The 24,336-nt window shown below is 39.8% G+C and overlaps 1 protein-coding gene across 1 annotated transcript in view; it reads left to right on the top strand.

The window, feature by feature from the left end:
• TSPAN8 (tetraspanin 8) overlaps window positions 1-24,336 on the top strand; it is a 203,838-nt gene that overhangs the window by 115,900 nt on the left and 63,602 nt on the right. The window contains exon 3 of the mRNA XM_053719791.1: window positions 3,223-3,376. Coding sequence (XP_053575766.1) covers window positions 3,317-3,376 — 60 coding nt within the window. The 5' untranslated portion in view covers window positions 3,223-3,316. The remainder of the gene's footprint in view (window positions 1-3,222; window positions 3,377-24,336) is intronic.

The following is a 24,336-nucleotide window of genomic DNA, read 5'->3' on the forward strand; positions in this document are numbered from 1 at the left end:
GTTAAGTCAGGCTCAGACTGATATGCTACAGGAAAGTTCTTCTCTGTGAAAGACACATATTGAGCAAAAAGAGGCTGCTTCTAGGGTGGTAACTAGCCATAGAACAAGCTATTATGCTATTGTTCGTTCCCAGGTTGAGTGCTTCTCTCTTTTTATTTATGCAAATTATGACACTTGGGGAAGTCTCCCTAAGTGTGATGCGGGAATCCAGACGTGGACCCGTTGCTCAGTGTGCCTAGAGGGATATGGCTGCACCTCACTGACGAGGCCCACAATAGGCCGAAACGTACGTCTGGGGTTTTGCTGTTTCTCTCGTTCAGAGAGGGATTGCCTGGTATTTCGGGGCTGGACTGCACTGTTAAGTCAGACTCAGACTGATATGCTACAGGAAAGTTCTTCTCTGTGAATGGCACATATTGAGCAAATAGAGGCTGCTTCTAGGGTGGTAACTAGCCATAGAACAAGCTATTATGCTATTGTTCGTTCCCAGGTTGAGCGCTTCTCTCTTTTTATTTACACAGCCATTAATGTCTAAACCGTTGGCAACAAAACGGTTTAGCAAGGCAGTGGTCGTCTTGGAGGTGTGTTTGGGGCCGTTATCATGTTGGAATACTGCCCTGCAGCCCAGTCTCCAAAGAGAGGGGATCATGCTCTTCTTCAGTATGTCACAGTACATGTTGGAATTCATGGTTCCCTCAATGAACTGTAGCTCCCCATTGCTGGCAGCACTCATGCAGGCCATAACCATGACACTCCCACCACCATGTTTGACTGTAGGCAAGAGACACTTGCCTTTGTACTCCTCACCTGGTTGCCGCCACACATGCTTGACACCATCTGAACCAAATAAGTTTATCTTGGTCTCATCGGACCAGAGGACATGATTCCAGTAATCCATGTCCTTAGTCTTCTTGTTTTCAGCAAACTGTTTGCGGACTTTCTTGTGCATAATCTTTAGATGAGGCTTCCTTCTGGGATGACAGCTATGCAGACCAATTTGATGCAGTGTGCGACGTATGGTCTGAGTACTGGCAGGCTGACCCCCCACCCGTTCAACCTCTGCAGCAATGCTAGCAGCACTCATACATCTATTTCCCAAAGACAACCTTTGGATATGCTGCTGAGCATGTGCGCTCAACATCTTTGGTCGACCATGGCGAGGTCTGTTCTGAGTGGAACCTGTCCTGTGAAACCGCTGTATGGTCTTGCCCACCATGCTGCAGCTCAGTTTCAGGGTCTTGGCAATATTCTTTTAACCTAGGCCATCTTTATGTAGAGCAACCATTCTTTTTTCAGATCCTCAGAGAGTTCTTTGCCATGAGGTGCCATGTTGAACTTCCAGTGACTAGTATGAGAGAGTGTGAGATTGATAACACTAAATTTAACACACCTGCTCCCCATTCACACCTGAGACCTTGTAACACTAATGAGTCACTTGAAACGGGGAGGGAAATGGCTAATTGGGCCCAATATTGACATTTCCACTTAGGGGTGTACTCACTTTTGTTGCCAATGGTTTAGACATTAATGGCTGTATGTTGAGTTATTTTGAGGGGACAGCAAATTTACACTGTTATACAGGCTGTACACTCCCTACTTTACATTGTAGCAAAGTGTAATTCCTTCAGTGTTGTCACACGAAAAGATATAATAAAATATTTATAAAAATGTTAGGGGTGTACTCACTTTTGTGAAATACTGTATGTACCCATAAAAGCAAAAGCAATTATCATATGTCCTGTTCATCCCCGATCATCCACTGACAGCCAAGGAATCAAGATTTTACCTACCGCAGCATAAAGGGGTTCTTTATAGTAAGAATACAAAGGATATGGAATTTTACCCCTGGCAATGTTGTTTCCGAAAATTCAGTTGACGTTTTTAGAAAATAAATTTATTTTTTCTTTCTTTTAGCAAAGCATTCTAAACAGAGGTATAACATCTAGAATTAAGAGTATAGTAGCTTATTGAGCAAATGAGATATCTGATTGACACTTTTGAGTAAAGAAGGAATCTGTTTCCCTTTCTATAAATGAAACACTCTGGTTTTCCATCCTCCCTGCAACCCTCCCACTAGTTACTATTCTTCACTATTTATTATTCTTTCATCTGATTCTCTTCTAATTGCCATCATCCATTCTTACATCTAATGGGATAACAGGAACATAAATGAAACTCATATTTCCGCTTTCACAATATTCTTCTGATTTGCTCTTTATCCTCTCATTACCTTTTCACTCAAGTCAAAATTAAACTTTTATGATTAAGATAGAGCACACAATTTAAAAAAAAAACTTTCCAATTCACTTCCATTTCCTAATGTGCGCAATCTTTTTATATGCACACTTTCTGTGGCACCAGTTACTACTGAGCATGTGCAAGATTCACATGATATAAGTATATGCATTTTGTAATTGGCTGACGGCTGTCACATGATGCAGTGGGAGGCAAACTAGAACTAACTTTAAAATTTATTAGAAAGAAATCTGCTACTTACTTTAAGTTCAAACTAAGTGATTTTTGCATTGTCTTTTTGTTATGTGTTTACTGATTATACAATTTTACTGTGTTTAGTGGTCCTTTAAGAACCATTCTCCCTAGGTCCAGATTTAGCACAGGCTACAGGGCTTACAACATTCTCAATTGATACCTATGACACCCACAGCTGTGATTGTGCAAACCACTTGCTGCTCCTCCCAACAGATATCCCCCTTTTCCATTGACATAGCTATACAAAAACACAAGACACAATCCTTTAAAGAATAATATCTCTAATTTTTGACTCCCCTGTGTAAATGAAATGCATGTAAAAAAAACACTGAGGTTGACCTGGAAAAAAGCAAGATATATATTATTACTATAATTATTACATTTTAAAATTATTTTATCTTATCTTACTTGTAAAGTTTAATTATATGTTAATTGTAAGTAATTAACATCTGTTTATAAATGCATTATGATTAATAAAGGAATCTAGTTTGGCTAATAGGGTACAGAAAATGTGTTATAATTCTGCAGGTCTATCAGCATTGAGTTCTTTGTTTTTTATTTAATTGATGTATGTCCATGTTATCAGCAAAATATGTGAAACCTAATGTATTATCTTTTATTAGTGAGTAGGCTGTTTGATACAGTCAGAGACGTTACCAGTTGACATACTTTGAATACCATGGTTAATATTTAATAAACTGAATTATTTGCATTTCTCCTTTTTCACTGTAGTACAAGTTTGTCATCAGTGTAGGTTTTAACCAGACCTGCAGCACTACTCATAAAGACGACTCACGGTCACAAACCATTTGATTCATCTGGCAAAATGGCAGGAGTGAGCAAGTGTTTGAAATACTCTATGTTTGTCTTCAACTTTTTATTTTGGGTGAGTTAAAAAAAAAAGAAATTGATTTCTTCCTTTTTTTTGTTCTTTTTTCCCCCCATTGTTGGTAGTCTTATTGTGCAGCTAAGTATTCACTGTGATCTTAACATATCATTGGAGATTGGATGAGTTTACTGGTAAAATGTTATTAAAAATTTAAAGTAAAGTAATGTTATCCTCTGAGAATGCATGTGTTTTAGAAGTATCAAGTTACACAGAGTACTTAGGCCATCTGGGTTAACATCTTAGACAAGTAATCAAGTATTAATGACATTTTTTTCATTTGGAAATCCCCTCTGCTTCCAATCTAATTCCTGATATTTATTTTAGTGTTAATTATTCAGTAATATTTCTATATAAATACGTGAATTAAATGGAATGAAAAGGTAAATAAACACAAGCTTAATTTAATATTGGAGTAAACTTATTTAGTGGATTTTTTAATTTGATTTTTACTAATATAAACTTTAATTTCAACCCATTAGAATTTGCCATTTGATCATTTTTTTATTTAACTCAGTCGTTTTTTGGCTTCTTTTTATATGGCGTTTCAATTCAATATAAGTGCAAATGAGTGAATTAACTAAGCCAACTAAATTACAAAAATGCCAGGAAACTGCTTTCCTTGTACTCAACCAATTGTAAACAACCAATTTCCTCGGGTTTTTAAAGGAAGATTTCCTATAATGAAGCCAAATATTAGCAGTCAATTAGAAAGTAAAACGTAGCAGCTTATTGATTCATTATTTATGGTGACTGCCTAAAATGTTTTAATGCATTTTTTCCATCAATAATATCAGTCCATAACATATGAAATCAACATTTTTATTATAATTTGCTAAATTTATATTTTACATTTTTGAAATGTCTGAACATTTATTTGTAAGTATAATATAAATTCTTTTTATGTTAGGTGTTTACTAATGTAAAGTTTTAAAATGCGATCAGAGCAATATTTAAAAATATTTTAAGGAAATCACAAAACAATCATTTTTGTTATCTAAACTTAGAATGTACAACATGTAACATTTAAATAAAGGCTTGCAAATAGCCATGACATGGCCATTAAACTGGACTTTAAAAAGTCAAGTTGTTGGAACAAAAAAGTACAAAAATGTAAAATCTCCAAAAAAATTGTCAGTTCAAAGTTTTGGTGAAGTTTAGGTCGCACAAAGCCACTTGAAAACCAAATGGTAATGGACTTCAAGCAAGTTAGGATAACCTTAACTTTAAAACCCCTCAAAGGCACTTGCAAATCATTTGAAATGGATATGGGAAACTGTATTTATTTTGCTTAGAAAACACTCCCTGTGGTGTTATATTGATTTGTTTTATCAAGTAATACAAAACTAATGCCAACAATTACAATGAACTGGAGTTTTCATTTTCTTAAAAAAATGTATTTATGAAATACAAATATAATATATAATAATATAATGATAACAAAATGCTTTGAAGACAATTGTCATTTCACTGTACTTGTCTCAAAATCACCCACAAATAACTCTTGAAACAGATACAAAATATCAATTAGACCCTTTTTATGCAAATAATAGAAGTGATAAATTATTTTATGTATTGTTTTTTTTTTTAGGATTCAAACTTTTAAATTGTTTTTTAGTGTTTTAAAGTATTGAAGGATTATCTGAATCAGCATGTAAGCAAGTTAAATAAAATAATTGCTACCCAAATTATATCAGACTATAGAGTTTATAAAGTAATTAAGAAAAAAGCTAAAAAAAAATATTTCCTTGAACTCAGGGAACAATATTTTCTTCTGTAACCTCACAGATAGCTAATGCTTTCAAATATTCTCTTCCTTCTTCATGTTCGCTCTTGTTGCCTTTAAATGAATCATTTATCATTTAAAGACCAATTTTTATTGTTTTTAGGAAAATAAATTATAAAACCTATTTTATTATATTATAAAACATATTTAACACATTTTGCTGACTAGAAACTAGCTTCTTTCTTTCTTGCTTTCCATACAATATTGTGTTCTGAAAACCTATAGAGAAAACCCATCTAATATAGAGATAAATTACAAGTGGAGCACAAAAAAACACGTGCTAACATCAATAGAGTTAAATCAATATAGTTTCTATTTTTGCACTAATTACAAGTTGAGAGTAATATTTTTACACTCAAGTGAAAGTCCGGGGTGCACTAACATCTGAATGTCAAATAGTGTGGGTGCTCAAAATCCCTCACAGAATAAACTTGTTTGGGGGCTCCCTGACAAAAAAATGTCCTAACTTTTATACTATGGTTTTGCTTTTTGAAATCTAAGTTAAAAACACTGCTCACATACATACACACACACACATATATCTATATACATTCACATATATACACAATATAAATACGTACATATATACATACATACAAATACACACACATAAACATACACCTCCGGCTCTGAGACTTATCCAGTCCATTACCTTGTTTTATACCATAACCCTTTATTTTACATTCATTATGTATAAATATAAGTGAAATACTTTATTGTAATATCTCTTTCATGTATTTTGTTATGCATATTTTTATGTGGCTGCTGTTTGGGTTAATGGCCACCAAATTGTCATGGCTAGCACTGCTATTGGCTAAGAGGTGGTAACGTCACCTCAATGAAAAAAGTGAGCGTTGCCGTGGTACTTTTAACATACTTTTTTTTAAACTGATGACTTGAGGTTGCATTTATTTTTATTGCTGGTAAGTCCTAGAGTTTTGAAACGCTAGGATTTACCAGCACTTTATATCAATATTAAGCAGCCATACTTTTTAACCGAGAATTACAGAAAACTCAGTAAATATTAGCTGATATTTCCTTGGCAACCTATTCATATCATAAAGATTATTCAAGCTAGACTTTTTTAGGTAGGGTAATATATGCAATGGTTTGGATCTGCTAGTTATTTTTGTAGTATAGTGCATGGTTTCTTCTTTGAAATCTACAGTTCAGGAGGCAGTTTATGAATGCACAAAACTGGTGTGTTCAGTAAAGGATTTATAAACAACACACAATGACAACTGTGAATACTTTACATACAATTGTATTACAAATTAAAAGGAATATATATTTTTCTATATACTGGCAATAACTCTTAAAGGGACAGAATTGCAAGACTTTTGTGTGGTATTACTTTGAAGTAATATACTAACCAAGTTTTAATAGTTTATGGATACATTAACACTTGCTGTTGTAATTGTTTCTCTAGTCTAGACTCTTATTATCATTTGCCTTCAGCCTTATTTGGAGGTTACAATCCAAACGCATAACTTAAAGGGACATGTAACACAATTTTTTTCTTTCATGATTAAATTTAAACAACTTTCCAATTTGTTGAAGGAGGAGCAATTCCCTTCTGGGAGCTAGTTGAACCCATCGGGTGAGGCAATGACAAGAGGCATATATGTGCAGCCACCAATCAGCAGCTTGCTCCTAGTGGTGCATTAATGCACCTGAACCTACCTAGGTATGCTTTTGAGCAAAGGATACATAGAGAACAAAGTAAATTAGATAACAGAGGTAAATTGGAAAGTTGCTTAAAATTTCATACTCTATCTGAATCATGTAAGTTTTATTTTGACTTTCTTTTAAGAAAATTCAATTTGCCATATTTTGTTAGAAAAATTGAGTTTGTTTTATAGTATGTTATCTTTTCACCTCTACTGAGGCCAGCTAGGGACAAAGCAAGGTTACAAACTCCGCTGACATATCCATATAAGCATGGGTATACAATATAAGCAAAAGTGCCCTTCTTGTTTTATTGAATACCTATGCTCATACTTTGTTTTGTTATAATGATTTTGATTAGAATTTCAATAATAACAAAGAGAAGTTTTGTGCATACAGAGATATACAATAACGGATAGTCACAAACAGTTGATATTGACATTCGCTCAAAAAAAAATAAACAATCTTAATTATAGGTTTCACTGCATAAACGGAATAAGTAGAATGCCTATATGAAAAGGGACAGTAAACATTTTCCAACATGTTACATAATTCTGCACTATGTACAGAATTATGTAACATAAGGATAGCCTTTTGTTTAAAAATAAATCCTGAAAATACCAAATTTGGCAGCTTAAAGTATACTTACATCATAAGCAAAGCCATCCTCTTCAGACATGACAGTTTTTTTTAACTAGAGTGTCACAGTCTCACGGTCTAGTCACAACGAGCCCGATCACGACATTCAACTATGTAGTGTGGTCACACAAGGACACACACATACACACAGGGGGCATGCGTGGTCAGACAAGGACACAGTCATACACACAAGGGGCACACAAGGACAAACACATACATAGAGGGGAGCACATAAGGACACAGACACAGGGACACGCACATAAAAACAAGGGTCACACAAGGACACACATTAACACAGGGGTCACGCAAGGAAACACATACACACAGGGAGCATGCGTGGTCACACAAGGACACAAACATACATACAGGGAGCACGCGTGGTCACACAAGGACACACACATACACACAGGGGGCATGCATGGTCACACAAGGACACACACATACATACAGGGGGCACGCGTGGTCACACAAGGACACACGCATACACAAAGGGGGCACACATGGACAAACACATACGTAGAGGGGAGCACACAAGGACACAGACACAGGGATACACACATACAAACAAGGGGTCACATAAAGACACACATACACACAGGGGGCACGCGTGGTCACAGAAGGACACACACATACACACAGGGGACATGCATGGTCACACAAGGACACACACATACACACAGGGGACATGCATGGTCACACAAGGACACACACACAGGGGGCACACATGGCAAACACATACGTAGAGGGGAGCACACAAGGACACAGGCACAGGGACACACACATACACACATGAAGGCACACAAGAACACACACATAGGTACACACACATACAAACAGGGGGCACACAAGGAAACCCGCATACACACAGGGGGCACACAAGGACACACACACAAATAGGGAGGCACACCTAGACAGACATACACACAGGGATCACACAAATACACACATGAGGGCACAGAAGAACTTACACATACAAAACACACACATACAAAACAGGGGGGACACAAAAATGCATACAGGTGGCACACAAGGATACACACACAGACAGGGAGACACACATACAACCAGAGGGCACTCAATGACACACACATACACAAAGTGGGGCATACAAAGACATACACATACACACAGGGGGCACACAAGGACACACACATAAACACAGGGGGAGCACACAAATGGACACAAACACAGGAAGGGGCAACCTTCTTTGATACTTTTGTGACTGCTACTTTCTCAGGTCTAGCTCACTGAGGACTCCTTCTTTTCCTGATTAATAATGAAACCAGTAGCAACCCATACCCCCCCCCCCCCCCGGGCAAACACTGGGCCGGTGGGAGTGTAAGTGCAAACATTTTTTTTTCTGTTGTCCTTTTTTCTTGAGGAAAGGCAGCTTCCAGGCTCCACTCACCTCTATTCTCCTCTAGCAGAAGTCTGCACACTGTATGTATCCTGCTCAAGTCACTAACGTGATTCTCCACTTGCCTCTTGGCTCCACATCAGACAAGTGCATATGTACTAGGTGGGTGGAGGGAAGGCGCCCCGGGCAGCTGCCAGTGCTACCCACCCCTGGAAAGTGCTACCCACCCCTGGAAATGGCCCTGCCCCCAGCTATGGGGCCTGCATTTTACCTTTGTTAGCGCTGCTCTGGGGCCTGGGGGCCCTACTCTGAGTTCTGCAGTAGCATTGTCTTAAACAAAAACAAAAAAAAGTGTCCCAGACTCCTGGCCCACCCGGCCCCTGACTCCAGTCACCCATGATGGCAGCCCTGCTTTTTACCTTGTATCTAAGCCTCAGCAGACTGCCTAATTATCTCAGTGCTATTTACAGGACTTGCATTTTAGCTAATTAGTGCTGCCTCATGAATATCTCCATGGGAGTGAGCTCAATGTTATCTATATGGCACACATGAACGAGAAGGGTCTTGTTTTGAAAAGCTATAAAAATGCACTGAGATAAAGGCGGCCTGCAGGGGCTTAGAAACAGGCAGACATTTAGAGGTTTAAAGGTTATTATTATTATTATCATCATTTATTTGTATAGCGCCGCCAAATTCCGTAGCGCTGGGTACAATGATAGGGGTATACAATAACAAAGATTTGTGATAAAATACAAAACATAACAAAACTAAATAAATCTAGTAAAAGAGGAAGAGGGCCCTGCTCCGGAGAGCTCACAGTCTACAGGTTTAGGGTGCAGAGACACAAGGTTGGGGTAGCATGTTACATTGGTTGTAGTTGCAGAAGTCAGACAGTTCATGTATTAGTTTGGTTCGTATGAGGGATGGAGGAGAGATGGTACACCTCTCTGAATAGGTGGGTTTTCAAAGAGCGTCAGAAGCTATACAAAGTTGGAGACAGTCTTATGGAGTGGGGTAGAGAGTTTAAGAGGACAGGGGCAGCATGTGCGAAGTCTTGGAGGTGGGAGTGGAACGTAGAGATAACGGGAGTGGAGACATAGGTCAGAGGTTGATCGACGAGGACGGGATGGGGAATATTTCACAATGAGAGAGGAAATATAGTTCGGAGTTAGACTGTTTAGTGCTTTGTAAGTTAGGGTTAATACTTTAAATTGTATTCTGGAGTGTATGGGGAGCCAGTGTAGAGACTGGCAGAGCGAAGCAGCTGATGCAGATCGGCGACTTAGGTGAATGAGTCTAGCAGAAGCATTCATAATAGATTGGAGGGAGGAGAGGTGGTGTTTTGGAAGGCCATTTGGGAGTAGATTGCAATAATCAATGCGTTACAAAATGAATAAGCATTTCTCCAACATTGGTGTGTCCGGTCCACTGCGTCATCCTTACTTGTGGGATATCTCTTCCCCAACAGGAAATGGCAAAGAGTCCCAGCAAAGCTGGCCATATAGTCCCTCCTAGGCTCCGCCCACCCCAGTCATTCTCTTTGCCGTTGCACAGGCAACATCTCCACGGAGATGGTTAAGAGTTTTTTTGGTGTTTAAATGTAGTTTTTATTCTTCTATCAAGTGTTTGTTATTTTAAAATAGTGCTGGTATGTACTATTTACTCTGAAACAGAAAAGGATGAAGATTTCTGTTTGTGAGAGCAAGATGATTTTAGCAGACAGTAACTAAAATCGATTGCTGTTTCCACATAGGACTGTTGAGATGAAGTAACTTCAGTTGGGGGAAACAGTTAGCAGACTTTTCTGCTTAAGGTATGACTAGCCATATTTCTAACAAGACCATGTAATGCTGGAAGGCTGTCATTTCCCCTCATGGGGACCGGTAAGCCATTTTCTTAGTCAAACAAACAGAATAAAGGGCTTAATATGGGCTAAAAAACTGGTAGACATTTTTTTTGGGGGCTAAATCGATTGCTTTATTTGGGCATTTTATTCATATTTATGCTGACAATTCGCATTTATAAACTTGGGGAACGTTTATTAAACGGCAGGCACTATGTTAGACACCTTTTCCAGTCAGGGGGCCTTCCTAGTTGTAGACTGAGCCTCATTTTCGCGCCATTACTGCGCAGTTGTTTTTTGAGAGAAGGGCATGCAGATGCATGTGTGAGGATCTGAAATTTGCTGGAAAAGCTTCTAGAAGGCGTCAATTGGTATCGTATTCCCCTCTGGGCTTGGTTGGGTCTCAGCAAAGGCTATAGCTGTGACTGTATAGGGGTTAAATTTGTAAACGGCTCCGGTTCCGTTATTTTAAGGGTTAAAGCTCTGAAATTTGGTGTGCAATACTCTTAATGCTTTAAGACACTGTGGTGTAATTTTGGTAATTTTTGAACAATTCCTTCATACTTTTTCACATATTCAGTAATAAAGTGTTTTCTGTTTAAAATTTAAAGAGACAGTAACGGTTTTGTTTTAAAACGTTTTTTGTGCTTTGTTGACAAGTTTAAGCCTGTTTAACATGTCTGTGCCTTCGGATAAGCTATGTTCTATATGTATGAAAGCCAATGTGTCTCCCCATTTAAATTTATGTCATAATTGTGCCATAGCGTCCAAACAAAGTAAGGACAATACTGCCACAGATAATGAAATTGCCCAAGATGATTCCTCAGATGAGGGGAGTAAACATGATACTACATCATCTCCTACTGTGTCTACACCAGTTTTGCCCACACAGGAGGCCCCTAGTACATCTAGTGCGCCAATGCTTATTGCCATGCAACAATTAACGGCTGTAATGGATAACTCCATAGCAAATATTTTATCCAAAATGCCTACTTATCAGAGAAAGCGCGATTGCTCTGTTTTAAACACTGAAGAGCAGGAGGGCGCTGATGATAATTGTTCTGTCATACCCTCACACCAATCTGAAGGGGCCATGAGGGAGGTTTTGTCAGATGGAGAAATTTCAGATTCAGGAAAAATTTCTCAACAAGCTGAACCTGATGTTGTGACATTTAAATTTAAATTAGAACATCTCCGCGGACTGCTTAAGGAGGTATTATCTACTCTGGATGATTGTGATAACTTGGTCATTCCAGAGAAATTATGCAAGATGGACAAGTTCCTAGAGGTTCCGGTGCACCCCAACGCTTTTCCTATACCCAAGCGGGTGGCGGACATAGTAAATAAGGAGTGGGAAAAGCCCGGCATACCTTTTGTTCCCCCCCCTATATTTAAGAAATTATTTCCTATGGTCGACCCCAAAAAGGACATATGGCAGACAGTCCCTAAGGTCGAGGGGGCAGTTTCTACTCTAAACAAACGCACTACTATTCCTATCGAAGATAGTTGTGCTTTCAAAGATCCTATGGATAAAAAATTGGAGGGTTTGCTTAAAAAGATTTTTGTACAGCAAGGTTACCTTCTACAACCCATTTCGTGCATTGTTCCTGTCACTACAGCAGCGTGGTTCTGGTTCGAGGAACTAGAAAACTCGCTTAGTAGAGAGACTCCATATGAGGAGGTTATGGACAGAGTTCACGCACTTAAGTTGGCTAACTCTTTTATTTTAGATGCCGCTTTGCATTAGCTAGATTAGCGGCGAAAAATTCAGGGTTCGCTATCGTGGCGCGCAGAGCGCTTTGGCTAAAGTCTTGGTCAGCGGATGTGTCATCCAAGACAAAATTGCTTAACATCCCTTTCAAAGGTAAAACTCTATTTGGACCAGAATTGAAAGAGATTATTTCAGACATCGCTGGGGGAAAGGGCCACACCCTTCCACAAGATAGGCCTTTCAAGGCCAAAAATAAGTCTAATTTTCGTTCCTTTCGCAATTTCAGGAACGGACCGGCCTCTAATTCTGCATCCTCTAAGCAAGAGGGTAATGCCTCACAACCCAAACCAGCCTGGAAACCGATGCAAGGCTGGAACAAGGGTAAGCAGGCCAAGAAGCCTGCCGCTGCTAACAAAACAGCATGAAGGAGTAGCCCCCGATCCGGGACCGGATCTAGTACGGGGCAGACTCTCTCTCTTTGCTCAGGCTTGGGCAAGAGATGTTCAGGATCCCTGGGCACTAGAAATAGTTTCTCAGGGTTATCTCCTGGAATTCAGGGAACTACCCCCAAGGGGAAGGTTCCACATTTCTCACTTATCCTCAAACCAAATAAAGAGACAGGCGTTCTTACATTGTGTAGAAGACCTGTTAAAGATGGGAGTGATACACCCAGTTCCAATAAAGGAACAAGGAATGGGATTTTATTCCAATCTGTTCGTAGTTCCCAAAAAAGAGGGAACTTTCAGACCAATTTTGGATTTGAAGATCCTAAACAAATTTCTCAGGGTACCATCGTTCAAGATGGAAACCATTCGAACGATTCTACCCACTATCCAAGAAAGTCAATTTATGACTACCGTGGATCTAAAGGATGCGCACCTACATATTCCTATCCAAAAAGAACATCATCAGTTCCTAAGGTTCGCTTTTCTGGACAAGCATTACCAGTTTGTGGCCCTCCCATTCGGGTTAGCCACTGCTCCAAGGATTTTCACAAAGGTACTAGGGTCCCTTCTAGCGGTTCTAAGACCGAGGGGCATTGCAGTAGTACCTTACTTGGACGACATTCTAATACAAGCGTCGTCCCTGTCAAAAGCAAAGGCTCATACAGACATCGTTCTGGCCTTTCTCAGATCACACGGATGGAAGGTGAACATAGAAAAAAGTTCTCTGTCTCCATCGACAAGAGTTCCCTTCTTGGGAACAATAATAGATTCCTTAGAAATGAGGATTTTTCTGACAGAGGTCAGAAAGTCAAAACTTCTAAGCACTTGTCAAGTTCTTCATTCTGTTCCTCGTCCTTCCATAGCGCAGTGCATGGAAGTAGTAGGGTTGATGGTTGCAGCAATGGACATAGTTCCTTTTGCATGAATTCATCTAAGACCATTACAACTGTGCATGCTCAAACAGTGGAATGGGGACTATACAGACTTGTCTCCAATGATTCAAGTAGATCAGAAGACCAGAGATTCACTCCGTTGGTGGCTGACCCTGGACCATCTGTCCCAGAGAATGAGCTTCCGCAGACCAGAGTGGGTCATTGTCACGACCGACGCCAGTCTAGTGGGCTGGGGCGCGGTCTGGGAATCCCTGAAAGCTCAGGGTCTATGGTCTCGGGAAGAGTCTCTTCTCCCGATAAACATTCTAGAACTGAGAGCGATATTCAATGCTCTCAGGGCTTGGCCTCAGCTAGCAAAGGCCAGATTCATAAGGTTCCAATCAGACAACATGACGACCGTTGCGTATATCAATCATCAGGGGGGAACACTGGGAGGCGGATTATCTGAGTCGTCAGACATTCCATCCGGGGGAGTGGGTACTCCATCCGGAGATCTTTGCCCAAATAACTCAATTATGGGGCATTCCAGACATGGATCTGATGGCGTCTCGTCAGAACTTCAAGGTTCCTTGCTACGGGTCCAGATCCAGGGATCCCAAGGCGACTCTAGTAGATGCACTAGTAGCACCTTGGAACTTCAACCTAGCTTATGTATTTCCACCGTTTCCTCTCATTCCCAGGCTTGTAGCCAGGATCAATCAGGAGAGGGCCTCGGTGATCTTGATAGCTCCTGCATGGCCATGCAGGACTTGGTATGCAGATCTGGTGAATATGTCATCGGTTCCACCATGGAAGCTACCTTTGAGACAGGACCTTCTTGTTCAGGGTCCATTCGAACATCCAAATCTGGTCTCCCTCCAGCTGACGGCTTGGAGATTGAACGCTTGATTCTATCGAAGCGTGGGTTTTCAGATTCTGTGATAGATACTCTGGTTCAGGCCAGAAAACCGGTAACTAGAAAGATTTACCATAAAATATGGAAAAGATATATCTGTTGGTGTGAATCCAAAGGATTCCCATGGAATAAGATAAAAATTCCTAAGATTCTCTCCTTTCTACAAGAAGCTTTGGAGAAAGGATTATCTGCAAGTTCTCTAAAGGGACAGATCTCTGCTTTATCTGTCTTACTACACAAAAGACTGGCAGCTGTGCCAGATGTTCAAGCATTTGTTCAGGCTCTGGTTAGGATCAAGCCTGTTTACAAACCTTTGACTCCTCCCTGGAGTCTAAATCTAGTTCTTTCAGTTCTTCAAGGGGTTCCGTTTGAACCTTTACATTCCATAGATATTAAGTTACTATCTTGGAAAGTTTTGTTTTTGGTTGCAATTTCTTCTGCTAGAAGAGTTTCAGAGTTATCTGCTCTGCAGTGTTCTCCGCCCTATCTGGTGTTCCATGCAGATAAGGTGGTTTTGCGTACTAAGCCTGGTTTTCTTCCTAAGGTTGTTTCTAACAAAAATATTAACCAGGAGATAGTTGTACCTTCTTTATGTCCGAATCCAGTTTCAAAGAAGGAACGTTTGTTACACAATTTGGACGTAGTCCGTGCTCTAAAATTCTATTTAGAGACTACAAAATATTTCAGACAAACATCTTCCTTGTTTGTTGTTTATTCTGGTAAAAGGAGAGGTCAAAAAGCGACTTCTACCTCTCTTTCCTTTTGGCTTAAAAGCATCATCCGATTGGCTTATGAGACTGTCGGACGGCAGCCTCCTGAAAGAATAACAGCTCACTCCACTAGGGCTGTGGCTTCCACATGGGCCTTCAAGAACGAGGCTTCTGTTGACCAGATATGTAAGGCAGCGACTTGGTCTTCACTGCACACTTTTGCCAAATTTTACAAATTTGATACTTTTGCTTCTTCAGAGGCTATTTTTGGGAGAAAGGTTTTGCAAGCTGTGGTGCCTTCCGTTTAGGTAACCTGATTTGCTCCCTCCCTTCATCCGTGTCCTGAAGCTTTGGTATTGGTTCCCACAAGTAAGGATGACGCCGTGGACCGGACACACCAATGTTGGAGAAAACAGAATTTATGCTTACCTGATAAATTACTTTCTCCAACGGTGTGTCCGGTCCACGGCCCGCCCTGGTTTTTTTAATCAGGTCTGATGAATTATTTTCTCTAACTACAGTCACCACGGTACCATATGGTTTCTCCTATATATATTTCCTCCTGTCCATCGGTCGAATGACTGGGGTGGGCGGAGCCTAGGAGGGACTATATGGCGAGCTTTGCTGGGACTCTTTGCCATTTCCTGTTGGGGAAGAGATATCCCACAAGTAAGGATGACGCCGTGGACCGGACACACCGTTGGAGAAAGTAATTTATCAGGTAAGCATAAATTCTGTTTTTTTGTAGTTTTTTGAGTAAAGAAGGGACAAATTCTGGAAATGTTGCGTAGGTGTGAATGGCAGGATTTGGTAAATGCTTGTATATGTGGGTTGAATGTGAGCTCTGAGTCTAGTGTGACCACAAGACAGCTGACCTGGGGTGAGGTGTTGAGAATAGAGGGGGGAATAAGAAGCAGCTCAGTTTTGGACAGATTGAGTTGGAGGTAGTGTGAAGACATCCAAGGGTAAATTGCAGAGAGGCAGTTGGAAATCTGGTTGAGTAAAGAGGGAGAGATATCAGGAGAGGAAAGATAGATTTGGGTATCATCAGCATATAAGTGGTACTGGAATCTAAAGGAGACTATAAGTTTTCCAAGGGAGGATGTATAGAGAGAGAAAAGCAAGGGGCCCAAGCCAGAGCCTTGCGGTACTCCAACTGAGAGAGGCATAGGATCGCAAGATATGTTGTTAAAGGAAATTGAAAATGAGCCATTTGAGAGATATGAGGCAAACCAGAAGAGGGCTGTGTCTCGGATGCCAAATGAATGTAGTATTTTTAGGAGGAGAGGATGGTCGACTGTGTCAAAAACAGCAGATAGGTCAAGAAGAATTAGTAAGGAGTAGTGGACTTTTGCTTCAGCTGATAACAGGTCATTTGTTACTTTAGCAAGAGCAGTTCAACTTCTGTTGAGTGTTTAGGGCAGAAACCAGATTGTCAAACAAGGAACCCAGAGGGGAACCGAGAGCGGGGTGCGCTAAATATTGAAAGAAATCAAGTCTGTGCACAAACCATATGATTTTCGTGTAGACTAACGGTGGTATAAAGCAAATGTGAAGCAAATGTGAAGCGGCGAGCTCCTCTGGTCCTCGGCGTGAAGATTTCTGGAAATTAGAAATAAAAGAGAGGGCGCCACTCAGCGTAATACTGTTGAATCTGGGTCAAAGAAGGAATATTTAAAAAGGCTTACCGGAAAGCTATGCACCGTACTGTGACCGGTGCTTTTGGGCGGACTAAAACTCTCAGTGGTTAGCACACTGGTGAGTCTCTGATGTGCTGCAGGCAGGTGAATCTCTGTGTGGCTCGGTTGAGGTGAAAGACAACTTCCGTGAGATAGAATTAAAATCTTTAATCCATAAAAGGATGGATTAAAGATTTTAATTCTATGTTACGGAAGTTGTCTTTCGCCTTTATTGATCAACTCTGAAAAGGTGTTTGGTCTTGAATTTTACCGCAGTCTGCAATACAATTCTCCACAGACGCACGCTCACCTCAACCGAGCCACGCAGAGATTCACCTGCCTGCAGCACATCAGAGACTCACCAGTGTGCTAACCACTGAGAGTGTTAGTCCGCCCAAAAGCACCTGTCACAGTACGGTGCATAGCTTTTCGGTAAGCCTTTTTGAATATTCCTTCTTTGACCCAGATTCAACAGTATTACGCTATGTGGCGCCCTCTCTTTTATTTCTAATTTCTAGAAACCAGATTGTAGTGGATCAAGAAAGGCATTAGTTGTGACAAATTGAGTTAGCCGATTATAGACCATTCATTCCAATAATTTTGAAGCAAAGGAAAGTAAGGAGATTGGTCAATAGTTAGAAGGCATGGAGGGGTCAAGCGAGGGCTTTTTTAGGATTGGTATGATTGACGCATGCTTGAATGTATCCAAAAATGTGCCAGCAGTGAGAGATTGGTTATAGAGATGAGATAGGGTAGGGGTTAGTGAAGCGGAGAGAGAGGGAAGAAGTTGTGAAGGAATAGGGTCAAGTGGGCAGGTTGTGAGATGAGCCAAGGATATTAATATAACAATAAATTTTTTGGAGTAGATTGCCTCTTCAAATTGCAGAAAAAGATGGCACAATAAATATGGAAAGTATTTTTACTATGAATAAAATGAGCATTTCATCTTACAATCTCAGAGTATTTTGTGCCCCCTTAACACATACACAGTAAGAAAATACACTATTCCCTATAACTTTCCATCCCTTGAATTGTCAGTCAATAATTCCTGTCTATAAAAGTGTTGTAGGAAGATTATAAAAATGCCCACTCTATACATGTTGCCTAAAATTCATAAAAGAGAAAAAAATCCCCCTGGCAGATCAATAGTATCAGGGGTACAATCCCTAACTAGCAACCTCTCACTACATATTGGTCAATTTTTACAGCCCCATGTCATTAAAACAAAAGCATATCTAAAAGATACTATCAGTATATTAAATATATTGGAAAAAATAATATTGAACAATACTTAGTGGTACTCAAACTGATTTCATACTGTAAGAGATAGCATTTATTTTAGATCACAATTATTTTTGGTTTGATCATGAATATTTCTTACAGATTAGTAGAACGGCGATGGGTCCAAGGTTTGTGCAAAGTTATGTGAATTTATATATGGCTCACTGGGAAGATCTTTTTGTGTTTAACCTACATGACTGGGCGCAATACCTTGTTTCCTATTGTCGTTACATAGACAACATATTTTTCATTTGGTCTGGTTCTGAAAATAAATTAATTGAATTTTTAAACTATTTGGAGAATAATCAATTAAATATAGGTTTCGCATGGAATTATAATCAACATAAAGTCGAATTTTTAGATTTAGAAATATATATTAAAGAAAATAAAATTAAGAGTAAAAACTTTTTCAAAAAAGTAGACTTTAATAATTTTATTAATACTAATAGTTGCCACCAAACAAGATGGCTTTCTAACATCCCCAAAAGCCAATTTATAAGGTTGAAAAGAAATTGTAAAGATAATAAAGAATACCAAATAAATGCTTAAAAAAAAACGATTTATAGAAAATAATTACAATGAAGCAAACATTGTAGGGACAATAGAGGAGGTTGATAAAATGGAAAGAAGTGATACGTTACAGTATAACAATAAAAGATACAATAATGAAGGTCCTAAGAAAACAGTAGGACCATTAATATTAAGACACAGCACCCAATATAACCAGATTCGTGATATAATTAACAAGCATTGGAAGATCCAGTTTTAGAAACTATTCTAGAAGAAAATCCCTCCCACCATAATATTAGGAAGGTTCCCAACCAGTAGCGGACCTACTCAACAGAGGGCCATGGTGCAATATTTTTTTTTGGGCCCCCCCAAAGGTTACTCCATAGAAAGCATAGGCAATAAGATAGATAGATTGATAGAAAGATCTGCAACCTGCACTCATAATAAGTCTCGTCTGCATTAGGATTGTACTCATTCTGCACATGCCTATGTATAGACTGGCTACTTTGGGCCCCCCAAGCACTTGGGCCCTGGTGTCACCGCAACTCCTGCACAAATGTTAGTTCTGCCCCTGTTCCCAACATCAAATATCAATTAACATGAAGTAACATTAAAGATTAAAATACCAATTGGCTAAACACAGCACAAATTGGGTTTGTAAAATGCCAATCATGCAACGCATGTTAGAATACAAAAGAAATAAATAAAGTCACCAAAAACTTTTGGTCTGAGGAAGGAAAGAAATTCTAGATAAGAGAGTTAATAACTTTTAATAGTAAATATGTTGTATACATGTTAGGATGTTCATGTAATTTGTTTTACTTAGGAAAAACTTCTAGATTTTTAAAAACCAGAATAAACGAGCATGTATACAACATAAAGACAGGTTACAAAAAGCATACAGTATCAGCCCATTTTGATAAAATTCATAACAGAGACCCCACGCATTTAGAATTTATAGGGATCAGGAAAGTCACACAATATTGGAGGGGGGGGGGGGGGCGATAGACTGAATGATTTAGGACAATTAGAAATGAAGTGGATCTATATTCTGGATACTTTAGTCCCAAATGGCTTAAACATAGATTTTGAAATGCATCTTTTTTTAATTGATCTTTTCCCCCCTTCTATATCTTATTCTGTATGTAAATCTATATGGGATTATTCGTTATCCCTTTACTGATTCATTCTATTTCCTGCCCTGCTAGGTTTGAGTTAAATATTTAAATGATTTTAGGTTTTAATTTAGTCCTGCATGTATTGTAATGTTATCCCAATGTCTTACTTCTAATGTTTTGTTAATTGCCATGTGATGTCCAATCCCTATCAATACCTTCTATTATTCTTAAATTTATAGCTGTTATATGCCATAGCTCCCACCTCCTCAAAATTTTATTGTCTTGTTTATCTTAACTTATCTCACCCTGACCTAACCAGAATCTAACTTTCAAATGACTTTTGAAAATGTCTTTTGACTTAGCAATTAATTGATTTAGTGGACCCAGCTGACTGCTTTGCCTATATATTTAACACTAGCTTGGGCTGTGCATTGCACTGTGGGTGCATTGCCTGGGCAGTATGCATTGTTACAATAGAATATGTTCACATTTCTAAAGTGAACATTTTATAAGTGAGGCACTAAGATAAGAATTATACAAGAATTGAACAAGGGTTGGACAAGAGGCAAGACATAAGGCAAGTACTCTTTTATAATATTGTGTTTTATATATCTCATTGTTTCCTTATGCAAGTGCTGCTGTAATACTGTGTCTTATGTGTTTAATTAGTTCCCACTTTTGTAAAAATGCTCAATATCTTTATTTTCCTTTTTGCTACCTCTTGTCTCTATAACAAACTACTTTATTCAATTACTCCTTCCCCGTCACCACCTGCACTGTTCATTAGCCCATCTCTCTTAAACTCACCTTACTTTTGTACTCATGAACCTTATCTATTCCTAAACACTCTCTCTCCCCCCTGCACCTCGTCTCAAAAACAGTCTCATTACTGCAAATCTGTATCTTATCTCATGTCACTTTCCCTCTTGCTTATATTAGCTGCTGGTGACATCTCCCCTAATCCTGGTCTACAACAACTTCCTAGCCGTGCACATCCATGTGTACCATTCCATAGACTCAGAAAACAAAACTCTGTTAACCTTACTCACATTTCTCTTGCATCTAAAGCCACTACCCCTTTCAATTGTGCACTCTGGAACTCTCGCTCTGTTTGCAACAAACTCACTTCTATACATGACCTGTTTATCTCCCGCTCCCTCAACCTTCTGGCTCTAACAGAAACCTGGCTCTCTCCCCTAGACACAGCATCCACTACTGCTCTGTCACATGGGGGTCTCCACTTCAGCCACACTCTTATGTCTGGTAATAGACAAGGAGGTGGTGTAGGTATTTTACTTTCCTCTCGTTGCATTGTCCAACAAATACATCCCATCTCTTCCTTCACATTTTCCTCATTCAAAACCCATATGATTCGTTTATTCTCTCCCCTCTCTATATGTGTTGCAGTCATATACTGACCCCCTGGCTCCTCAACTTAATTTCTAGATCACTTGGCTGCCTGGCTACTTTATTTCCTTTCCTCAGACACCCCTGCCCTCATTCTTGGCGATTTCAACATCCCTCTTCACAATCCCACTGCCTCCTCTGCAAAACAACTTCTGCAACTCACTTCCTCTTTTGGTTTGTCACAATGGACTGACTCTCCCACTCACAAAGATGGTCACTCCCTTGACCTGATCTTTAGCTATCAATGCACTTTTTCAAACTTCACAAACTCTCCTGTTCCTCTTTCTGACCATCATCTCCTCATTTGCAACATTTCATCCCTCCCTACAACTTTCCCTCCTTCTACTCCTTACACCAAACTTCACAGAAGCATTATGTAAATAGATCAGCAACAGCTTGTTAATTCCCTTGAACCTCTCCTCTCATCCATCTCCTCCTTCTCCTTCTCTGACCAATCTATCTGTCACTATAATTCCACCCTTACTCTTACCATTGCTCGAAAATCACACACTCATCCTCAGCCCTGCCATACTTCTCTGACACAGTACCTACGCAGATTTTCCCATACTGCTGAGCATCATAGAGTTCAGCTGATTTCCTTCATTACAAGTTCATTTTGAACTCCTACTATTCTGCCTTTAAACTCTATAAGCAACATTACTTCTCTACTCTTATCTCTACTCTTTCTTCAAACCCAAAACGTCTGTTCTCCACTTTCAATACTCTTCTCCAACCACCCCAACCCCACCCCCTAATACAACTTCTCTGTCAGCTCAATACTTTGCCAACCACTTCAATAACAAAAACGACTCCATCAGAAATGAAATCAGCTCTCAACATACTTCCATTCTCTCACCCCCTCAAACCACAACCCACATAGCCATAAATTTAGCTCTTTCTCCCCTGTTACTGAGGAAGAAGTTTCGGCACTTTTACTGCGCTCTCACCTCACTACCTGTTGCCTTGACCCTGTTACCTTCACAGCTTCTCCCCTCCCTCTCTTCTACCTTTACACCTATACTCACACACATTTTCAACCTCTCCCACAGCATAGGTATATTTCTCTCATCTCTGAAACATGCACAGGTCACACTTATTCTCAAAAAACCTTTTCTTGATCCAACCTCCCCATCTAACTACCGCCCTATTTCCCTACTCCCTCTTGCCTCAAAGCTTCTCAAAAAGCTAGTATATGCACACCTATCCCATTTCCTTACATTAAACTTCCTCTTCGAACCACTGCAATCTGGATTTTGTCCCCATCACTGCACAGAGACAGCAATCATTAAGGTTACCAATGACCTACTTACAGCAAAATCAAAAGGCCCCTTTTCTCTGCTTATCCTCCTTGATCTGTCTGCAGCCTTTGATACGGTTGACCACCCTCTTTTGATCCAAACCCTCCAATCCTTCAGCATTTGTGACACAGCCCTCTCGTGGATCTCTTCCTACTTGTCAAACCGTACCTTTAGTGTAGCCTTCTCTGGGGCCTCCTCTGCCCGTCACCACTTTCTGTTGGGGTACCGCAATGCTCTTTCCTGGGTCCCCTTCTCTTTTTAATCTACATATCATCATTAGGGTTCCTAATAAGTCCCATGTGTTCCAATATCATTTGTATGCCGATGAGACCCAAATCTACTTCTCTGCACCAGACCTATCTCCTTCCTTGCTAACCCGTGTCACTAACTGTCTTTCTCACATCTCTTCCAGGATATCCTCTCACTACCTCAAGCTAAATCTCTGCAAAACTGAGCTCTTTATTTTTCCCCCTTCTTCCAAAATCTCCATCCCCAATCTCTCTATAACTGTTGACAACTCCATCATTACCGCTAACCCGCATGCCCGAGGTCTTGGGGTCACACTTGACTCAGATCTTTCTTTCACTCCTCACATTCAGTGCTTAGCTAAATCCTGCCACTTCCACCTTAAAAACATCTCTAAAATTAGACATTTCCTTACACATGACACAACTAAGATTTTAATCCACTCTCTCATCCCTTCCCGCCTCAATTACTGCAACTCTGCCCTCTCTGGTCTCCCCAGCTGCCACCTAGCTCCTTTAAAATCCATAATGAATGCCTCTGCCAGGCTCATATTCTTTACATGTTGCTCTTCATCTGCTGCACCTCTCTGCCAATCCCTTCACTGGCTTCCTCTTAAACACAAAATTCTCATTTTGACATACAAAGCCCTCAATTGCACTGCTCCCCCCTATATCTCAGACCTTGCCTCTAGATACTCTTCCTCCCGTCTCCTTCACTCTGCTCATGACCTCCTTCTCTCCTCCTCTCTTGTTACCTCCTCACACTCCCGCTTACAGGACTTCTCTAGACTGGTTCCCATCTTGTGGAACTCTCTGCCTCGCTCCACAAGACTCTCCCCTAGTTTTGAAAACTTCAAGCACTCCCTAAAGACTCTACTGTTCAGGGATGCATACAACCTACACTAACCTTTCTTTATACCGTTTCCTCTCCTCCATTGCTATCCCTTGAACTCCCTTAGTATGTAAGCCTTAGAGCCATGCTGTTTGCAGATCACCTTCTTTAGAGCTGACTACAACAGTGTGACTCTTGGCAGGGCCCTCTACCCATCTGATAAATATAAATGTTTCCTTGTATTCCGCCTATGTTTATAGCCGTGCGGAATCTGTTGGCGCTATACAAATAACCGATAATAATATTTGGCATATATCATAACCTATCAGTGAGCCAGATATTAGGGAGATAAAATATGTATCAATATATGTTCATTTAAGAGCTCATACCCACTCATTGGGATAAAGAATAATGTAAATATTTATGTAATATAAAGCAAATATATTTTTATACTTACTTATTAAATACTAATCCAATTCAGATATCCATACTTTATATAAGGAAAAAAAACATCCAATTTTTGCCCTTTTTCAAAATGTAATCCACGTACAGTATATTAATGAGGACATATAATGAACTTGCCATCTTCAAAAATGGAGGATGGAACGTTGAAAACCTTGCGCATGACACAACCACTATTGG

The sequence above is a fragment of the Bombina bombina genome, chromosome 6 (assembly GCF_027579735.1).
Source record: "Bombina bombina isolate aBomBom1 chromosome 6, aBomBom1.pri, whole genome shotgun sequence".
Classification (NCBI taxonomy): domain Eukaryota; kingdom Metazoa; phylum Chordata; class Amphibia; order Anura; family Bombinatoridae; genus Bombina; species Bombina bombina.